The 9,071-nt window shown below is 32.2% G+C and overlaps 1 protein-coding gene across 2 annotated transcripts; it reads left to right on the top strand.

The window, feature by feature from the left end:
- The first annotated feature begins 3,252 nt into the window (after positions 1-3,252).
- LOC145036877 (uncharacterized) lies at positions 3,253-7,747 on the top strand. Of its 2 annotated transcripts, none has more exons than XM_078985404.1 (8): positions 3,253-3,492; positions 5,176-5,604; positions 5,696-5,858; positions 5,951-6,242; positions 6,328-6,412; positions 6,500-6,590; positions 6,657-6,736; positions 7,120-7,747. In XM_078985404.1, exons 1-8 carry the CDS (start codon positions 3,391-3,393, stop codon positions 7,462-7,464), a joined length of 1,587 nt encoding a protein of 528 aa, XP_078841530.1. In that variant the 5' UTR covers positions 3,253-3,390; the 3' UTR covers positions 7,465-7,747. The 2 variants fall into 2 exon arrangements, with proteins under 2 accessions (XP_078841530.1, XP_078841540.1); XM_078985414.1 differs by lacking the exon at positions 3,253-3,492 and adding an exon at positions 4,967-5,090.
- The last annotated feature ends 1,324 nt before the right edge of the window (positions 7,748-9,071 follow it).

Raw genomic sequence — 9,071 nt, 5'->3', positions numbered from 1 at the left:
GGGGTTCAGGGGCATTTTGAGTTGTATTTAAGGAATTGTTTATGTTTAGGGGTTGAGTAGAGTTGATATTCAGAGCCAGGACTTGTTCAACTATCATTTTGTATTCGAGGTGATTTCCCTCACTTGTTTAGTGGGTCTAAGGCATCAAGGCTGACCCTTGTTTTGTTAGGTTATTATACTTGTTGTCTGTGTGATACTTATATGTGCCTGTATATGTATGTCTATTGGGCAGGGCCGTTATGAGAGTGTGGGTGGGGCGCGTATCTCATTATTATCTGAGTGTGGGCGGGGCCCATATCTCATTATTATCTGAGTGTAGATGGGGCTCGTATCTCATTATTATCCGAGTGTGGGCAGGGCCCATATCTCATTTGGCGGGGCCTGTTATTCGATTGTGGGCGGGGCCCGTATCTCACTGTTACCTGAGTGTGGGCGGGGCCTATATCCCATTATTGCATGATATGTATGGTATGTGGTAGTTTGGGCCTGTATCCCATTTGTGCTTACTTCTTGTTACAAAGGGAAGAGTGCGGGTTGACTGCATCGCACACACCGTTAGGATTCCGCATATGAATTTTTACTTTGATTTTATGGCAATTGATACATTGGTTTTTATTTGAAATGTTTGGATGATATTCAAAAATACTATCTTATCTATTATTAAAAATGAAAATTTTGGGACCATATTTTAGGTGTTACAGTAAATTATAACATCATTTTTTGTTTTAGTTATAACATCCTATAATAACATACAATATACACATATTTTATCATAACATACGATATACACACATACAAATGCACTTATACATATTTTTTCACATATATTTTTTCATACATATAAATACATTTCATATAGAAATACATATATACATTTCACATACAATTAAACACCTATATTTTCACATAAAAATACCTACGTTTCATATACATATACCAAAATACATACATTTCATATACATTAAGAACAGAAAAAAAAGAAGAACATGAATGAGAGTTGTCGCCGGAAAATTCGACCAGTCGCCGGAAATTGGTGACAATGGTGGTGCTGTGGTGGTTGTCACCACCGGAGATTACTTAAAAGCACCCAAAAAAACATCAAATTAAGATTAACTATTTGTAAGAAAACAAGAGAAAGAGAAAAGGGAAGAGAAAACGCACGTTACCGGATGATTATTGTCGTCGGAAAAACTCGAATTTCATTGGAAAACGCCGAAAATTGGTGGAAATCATCGGAAAATGAAGGCCTATAAGCAATCTATGGTTAGTGGTGGTTTGTGTGGTGTACTACGCAGGAAAAACGCACTAGAGAACGTTGATCGTCAGAGTTTTTTTGTGAGAAAGAGGATAATACGCATAAACTGGGTCGTCTGGGACGAGGGGGAGGGGGACAAAAGGGCGTTACCTTTAGTGGCGACACCGAGGCAATATCGGCGACAAGTTGGAGGGGAAAACACGCGCCTTTCTGTGGTGATTATTAGCCGTCCGATCCAAAAATAATCTAACAGTCACGATGACAGTCACACACATCGTCATCGATAGCGGCAACATGTCGTTGTAATTAGTGTCGCTGCTATTACTTCCCACGAGATGAAACCCTAACCGATGGATCAGTATAGCAGCATATGGTCACGATCAAATGGCGAGTGACACAAGAGGTCGTCGGTGGAAGCCCTTTAGCGACGACAATAACATTTGGCGGCGACATGATCTAGTGTCGTCGCTAACGTTGTCGCTAAAAGGGTTATTTCTAGAAGGAAAAAAAGGCTAACACTCGAACCACCATCGCTCTTGCTAGCTAAAACTTTGCCCCACCTAATTCCAGGAGTCTGCACCCCAAAAAGAATCTGGCTCGTAGTTGTGTAATTAACCAAGGTAACGATTCTCAACCATATATATTTCCAAATATTAGATGGCATTGCTTTCTGTGAATTTTAAGATCCATATCAAAAAAGGAAAAAATCACAAAAAAGTAGATGTAAATATAAGATAGAGTAAAACGATCCAAATAAAAAATATATATATATAAATAAATAAATAAATAAAATCATGAAAAATATATGTAAAATATAAGATAGCGTGAAACACTTAATGCCGCACCCATTCCAATGCGCTTTATTCCATGAATAGCAACATGAAAAACATATATCAAAGATATGGCAAAACACTAAATGCCCTACTATCAATTATGTTTACAACTATTTTAATAACTAATAGCTAATGATTATTATCTAAATCATTTTTATACATAAAAGGATAATCTTTGAATATGATTTTGTTATTTGAGGTTGTTATAATCAAACAATAAAAATCTTTGTGAAATTGTTATAATCAAATAATAAATCTTTTTTATTTGAAATTGTAATCAAACAATTAAATTAAGCAAAAAAGATGTGACGTATTGTTGACGCATTAAAATTACTAATATGACTTTTTTTTTTCAAATATAATAAGTAATAACAATTTAAAATTTGTTTATTTGTAAAAAAAAGCTGATAATCTCTTATGTTGAAGTTGATAAAAATTATTATTGCATCTCTACAACCAAATAGTTAAAGATCATAAACATTTTATTAAAATAATACTAAATCAATTGGAACAAGTTGTAGTTAGTTCACATAGCTAACAAAATATTTCTAATACTGTATTTCTAACAAGGAGGTTTTACTTGGCTAACAAAGTATTTCTAATAACAGGGTACCAAAAATAGTGAGATGGAAAACATCGATTTTCATAATTTATGGGTTGGATATGATATAAACGATAGAGAAAGAAATATTGATGTTTCATTTATATTATATTAAGTTGTTAAAAATATCTGTTTTTATGTTCGAACATCAAAATGACAACTTTTTTTAAGTTTTGATTTTTTTTTTTTTTTCACTAAAAAATGCTCATAACACTTTACATTAAAAAATTATACATGATGACATAAATGCGTCTTTATTATTTTAATTTCAACATAACTTGTAAATACATGTTAATTATTTTATTTTTTAACATTTAATCAAATAATCTTCTAAATAAACATAATTTTTTAGTATCTTATGCATATATACAAGAAAATGAATTGAACCACAAAATTCCGTTGTCGCTTATTTAAAAAAGGTTTGGATTTTTTTTCCTTTTTCTTTAATAAAAATTCACACCCCTAGATTTCACATAATCAATTGGTTGTCTAACGATTGTGAAAAAAAGGAAAAAAGAAAAAATAGAAACATGAAAAACCAATGATATCATGCTCATATTAATTCATACTTGCTTTTCTCTCTCTCTCTCTCTCTCTCTCTCTCTCTTCTCTCTCTCTCTCTCTCTCTCTCTCTCCAGCTTTCATCAAATTTTCTGGTGCTCACAAAAGATCAGAACCCGTCTCAAATTGCTACATGAAACATGAAATCTCAAGAATATAATGGTCTTAAATCTACCAGTTATGAGGGACATGATCATTCAAGTTCTTCCCAAACTGAACAAGTTAGGATTCCTCTTCACATGGTTGGTTTTCATTTCTATTCCCCCATTTTTCTCTTTCCTCTTAATTCGATTTTAATATGTTTTTTGGTATTTCTTGATTAAAAGATTGATTACTACAACTTTGATTTTCTTGACATTTAAGCATTTGGGTGTACGCTTTTTTGTGAGGGCAACTTATTAGGATTAGGAGCAAAGCATTTTATCAATCGTTTTAATATTAATTATGAACAAATTTCTACCCTCCAAACAGTTTATATTCTAGCCGTAAGTTTTGAGTTTAATTACCGATTTACCCATTTTTATTGTTATAAAATAATGATTTTAGACATGCTAAGTGTGTTAACATGGTCCACACATTGTAATCGAGAAACGATCACTTGAACCTAACTTTTGTAGTTGATCTTGATTTTTTTTTTTTTTTTTTTTTTATTCCTCTCTGGGTACTAGTAATTAGTAAACACCAAAAGGGTATTTTAGTCTTTAGACATATTACCAGTAGTAAAACATATCCCACTGTTGCAATTTTCACCAAGAAACTATTTAACTCAACTAGGAAACTGAGAAATTATAACTTAGAACTTTGTTTTTGGCAGTTTAATGATATCATTTCACTCTCTGGCTACAACGAGAAACCAAAAAGGTTACTTTAGACTTTACACTAATAGTCAAACATAGTCAAATATTGCAATTTTCACTAAAAACATGTTTGGGTTAAAGGTTTTTGGATAACTCAATTGGGAAACTAAGAAATAATAACATGAAACAATCTTTTGCAGTAAATCTTGATTTTTTATGTGAATATAGCATTTATTTTAGGGACCGATTCTTACACAAAGTCTTTTGCGTACACAATAATAACATTTTTTTAGCAAATTATATAACCCCTCTAAAATATAAATTGATGTGTATTTTGCATATTTACTTTATGAAAAAATTTATGTTGCTTGAGTTACTTTAAGAGTTTTCCGTACTTCTTGGATGAAAGCCCCAAAGCCTGTTAAAGCTTTACTTTTACAACAAAAAGAAAGTCAGTTTTTAACTTTTCATGGTCACATGATATCCTTTGTAACTATAATTTCACGATAATAAAGAGTCTTGTAATAAAAACATTTTCAAGATAATATTTAAAATCATAATTAACGATAATAAAGTTTTTTTTTTTTTTTTTCTGAAAGTAATCTTGTTTTTATATTACATATTATCCCGCTTAAATAAAACCCTACGATTCTAGCTTTGAATGGCTGGTTGGAATTATTGTTGATTGGATTAGTGGCATATATACTTTATGAATTTGAAATTTTGAAAAAAAAAAAAAAAGCGCATCCGATTCGACATTTTGTGGCTTTTATAAGCATCATATAATCATCCAGATGCTTTTGTTAGTGCAAAATGATTTGGCTTTGCATTAGTATTTCAATCAAAGCTTCCAAAAGTTCATTAATGATGTGGAAAAGCTTGGGTTTTACTCGTGTATATCATTTTCCTTCAAATCTTTAACAAACAAACTGGACCCACAAAATAAAATACAGTTTTTGATCAGATAAAAGACGACATCTTTATTCTTCCATTCTTCGTATTGTTTCAAGATTTCATAGACCCCTTTTTTAGTTTCTACTATGGTACTACTTGCTCCATTTTTATAGAACTAATCGCTGTTAGTAAGTTATAATTTTAGAAATCTTAGTTTTTCTTGTTCATTTTCAGGTAACTGATAACGAAGATTATCGCAAGAATTCGGGGACATGTACACCATCAAGAACATTACAATCTTCTTGTTCTCAAGAATTTATTCGAATAAAGATGCCACCAACACCACCACCACTACCACCATATCACAGAAAAGTAAATTTTAATCTTGGAGCATCACCTGAAACCTGTTCAACTTCATCAAGAAGCAAAGCGTCGAAGAAAAATCTTCTACCAAAACTGGGTTTTAAGAACAAAAACAATACTATTTCAGATGTCGTAATTCCAACATCTTCTTCAACTTCTTTACCTCAACAAGAGAAGTCTTCTATCGCAAGATCATGGTCGCTTACGAAAATGTTTACACCTTTTGTAAAGATGAGTACCCCACATTCAGACCATGTGTCGAATGTATTAAGAAGAGCAGGTGGTTCGCTTAATTTGCAGGTGATCAGTTGATTAGTTTTTGTGTTACTTTTATTACAAATTAACCCTAAGTCGATATATAAATCTTTTTTAATTATGTGATTATTTGTAGATGAAAGTCCATGAACATATAGCTCGATCACAATCTGTCCCGATATTCAATGAAACCACAAGTTTAAAGAGAATGGATTCGTTTTTTCGTGTGGTTCCATCAAATCCACGGGTGAAAGATGTTGATGCCACAACACCAACTCCTAATCCTGCTAATAATCAAGGTATTGTTTTTCAAATTCTTTTGATATACAATATCATCACATAATTTAAATCGTTATATCGTTATTTACATGTGTTTGATGATGTTGTGAAGATGATGGTGATGATATAGCTGAAGAAGAAGCGGTTTGCAGGATATGTTTTGTGGAATTATGCGAAGGTGGTGAAACCCTAAAAATGGAATGTAGTTGCAAAGGTGAACTCGCATTGGCACATAAAGAATGTGCTGTGAAATGGTTTAGTATAAAAGGTAACAAAACATGTGACGTGTGTCATCAAGATGTCCAAAATCTACCCGTTACACTTTTAAGAATCCATAGTGTGAGAAATCGAGACACACATGAAACTGCATCCCATGCGCATCACATTGAAGTTAATGGATACAGGCAAGTTTTTGGAAGAATATTATTTTTTGAAGAAAATAGCAGAATTATCGTTTAATTAATATCGTTTTTGTTTTGATTTGAGCAGTGACATTTATCGAGTGTGGAAAGAGACGCCGATTCTTGTTATTGTTACCATTCTTGCGTACTTTTGCTTTCTTGAGCAACTTTTGGTAAAGATTTTTATGAGTTTTAGTTGTTTTTAAATGAATTTAGTTCAGATTCAGATATTGATTTGATAAAAATGTGTTCTCGTGAAGGTTGGGAATATGGGTACAGGTTCAATCGCTCTATCTCTTCCATTTTCTTGTGTATTAGGTCTTCTCTCATCCATGACTTCTTCAGCTATGGGTAAGTTATGTTTTCATTTTTGCAATTTGTTTTTTTGGTTAAAGATATTAATATTTTTCTGGACAGTGGAACGAAGATTTGTGTGGATATATGCGACAATTCAGTTCGTGTTTGTGGTGATTTTCGCACATATTTTTTACTCTGTGGTAAGGAATATTTTATATATTTATGTTATCGTTGTTGTGGGAGAAAGAGTTAAAAGCAAGAAATAGCAATATATTTTTATTAAATTCTTTATTATAACATTATCTTTCCATTTTTTTCTCATGTCATAATGTTGTATTTTGAAAAATATATCCATTTGTTGTTGAACAAAGTAATTTCCATTTCTATAACTCATTATAGTTTTCAAAAGAACAATGTTGCTATGAAGAAATGAAAGCAAGATGTTATAATGCACAACAAATGAAAGTATGTTGCAATTTGTTGAATTTAGCCATTAAAATTGATGGAATAATGATATGAGTTGATGTAAATTTCTTCTTATCACCCACCGAAACACACTCACTATTGTTTTAATGGTGTATAGGTTCATGTTCAGCCAGTTTTATCGATTCTCCTTGCAACATTTGCTGGTTGTGGGGTTGCAATATGTGGTAGGTCCATTGTTGTGGAGGTCTTAAGGTTAAGAAGATGGTGGCATAGCAGATCAAATCAACAACTTGATTCTCCGATTGTTGAAATTGCACCACCATCACCATCCTATGATAGTCCACCACAACCACCGCCACCACCGCCCTCTTATATAGCTTCTCCGGATGTCGTTTTTAATGTAGAACTACCACATGATGAAGCGGCATCATCACCTCAACCACCACAGCCACCGCGACCATCGCAACAACCACCACCATTTTGGAAAGCCTCAAACTTGTAGGGGGAGCTAAGATGCCATTGGATGGCTATTAATTTGCATTAATTTGCATTTTCTTTAAAGAATGGATATTTCATAAATTTAAGAAAAGAGAAGGTTAAATGCGGTGACCTCTCATTGATAGATTCATAATGTTCAAGTATGAGTTGTGGTTCATGCACTAATATGTTTGGGTTTGTATTGTTTGTATGATATCAACTATGTGCTTATCAGATATTGAATATATTTGGTGCACATTTGGAACGAGATTTTGAACTATTAATGTCTAGTGTTTGATTCCATTAAACCTTTTTGTTGTATATATACATAGGAAAAAAACATAAACAACAAAATTCAAATCCTATAAGGTGTCGAGGCAGGGGCGGATTTAGGGTTGGTCCAGGGTGGCACCGGCAACCTCTAACTTTTCCGGCCGCAATAGAAAAAATTCAAAAATTTTATTTTTTCTATTATCGTGCAACCCTTGGCTTTCCGGTACAACCCCTACTGTGAAATCCTGCATCCGCGCTTGTGTCGAGAGGTTAGGGGGATGTTATATGTAGAGTTTTACCTTCATCAAGGACAGAGAAATTCTTTCTATAAGAGAACTCTAACCAGAAAAGAAGAAATGCATGACAAACATCCTTTCTAATAAATCAAAATCTTTTTGCCATATGATTCCCTTCTCTTTCATTTTGACACATTGCATTTTTCTATAATTTTTTAATTTTTTATTTTCCACTTGTCATTTTATTGTATTTTTCATCTTTGTTAAAATTTCACATTTAATATGTAAGGTAATATATATGTAATGTATTTATTAGAAGAGCTTATATATTTAATATATTCAATGTATTACAGCCTCATTAATTTTACTAATTTAAAAATTTTCTCATTTTTCTTATAAATTTAAACTTCTCAAATTATTAAAATTTAATATATTTTTTTTAAATAAACCCATATAATATATGAGTATGACACCTATTGAGAGAATAAAAGAAAGTAAATTATAATACTAACATTAGAAATAGTATTGAGAGTGAAAAAGAAATAAACAAGTAGATAAATACTACAATTAGACCTGGCAATAGGGCAGGTTTGGAGCGAATCGACCTTGATGAGTTTGGAGCAAATCGACCTTGATCCAAACCCTTTTAACAAATTTCAAAATCCGATCCAAACCCGCTCCATAACCCGTAGGTTTTTGAATAGTCAAACTCATACTCTTATCTACCAAATCGACATATATCCAAAACCGCTCCGTAACCCATAGGTTTTTTGAAAAATCAAACATATTTCTCGTAAATCTTAAAATAACATTTATCAAAAAAAAACAAATGTTGATTTATAAAACACATTAAGTGCTCAAGGACTTTCGATTGGAATTAAAATCATTATTGTAGTAACTTCTGATTGCTTTTTGATCGTCGATTGCATTGATAAAGAATAGCAATTACAAACTTTCTTTCGGTTGATAAATGACTTTATTGATATAAAAATTAAATTTATGATTGCTTAATGGAATACAAATGAATGACATCATGATTATTAGTAGATGATTAGAAGTCGAGAAATCAAGTCCTCGAGACCCATGTAAAAACAGTTTAGTCTTTGGTCTTTTCTCATTGGAC

The sequence above is a fragment of the Lactuca saligna genome, chromosome 1 (assembly GCF_052625555.1).
Source record: "Lactuca saligna cultivar CGN05327 chromosome 1, ASM5262555v1, whole genome shotgun sequence".
Classification (NCBI taxonomy): Eukaryota; Viridiplantae; Streptophyta; class Magnoliopsida; order Asterales; family Asteraceae; genus Lactuca; species Lactuca saligna.
Note: the sequence above shows the minus strand (reverse complement) of the source record. Positions and strands in the feature narration are given on the sequence as shown.

Bases quoted from the DNA above. Each gene is read 5' to 3' on its own strand.
- LOC145036877 (XM_078985404.1), top strand. From the start codon at position 3,391: ATGAAATCTCAAGAATATAATGGTCTTAAATCTACCAGTTATGAGGGA. The intron at 3,493-5,175 runs GTTGGTTTTCAT...GTTCATTTTCAG, and splicing joins TTAGGATTCCTCTTCACATG to GTAACTGATAACGAAGATTA. The intron at 6,737-7,119 runs GTAAGGAATATT...AATGGTGTATAG, and splicing joins CACATATTTTTTACTCTGTG to GTTCATGTTCAGCCAGTTTT.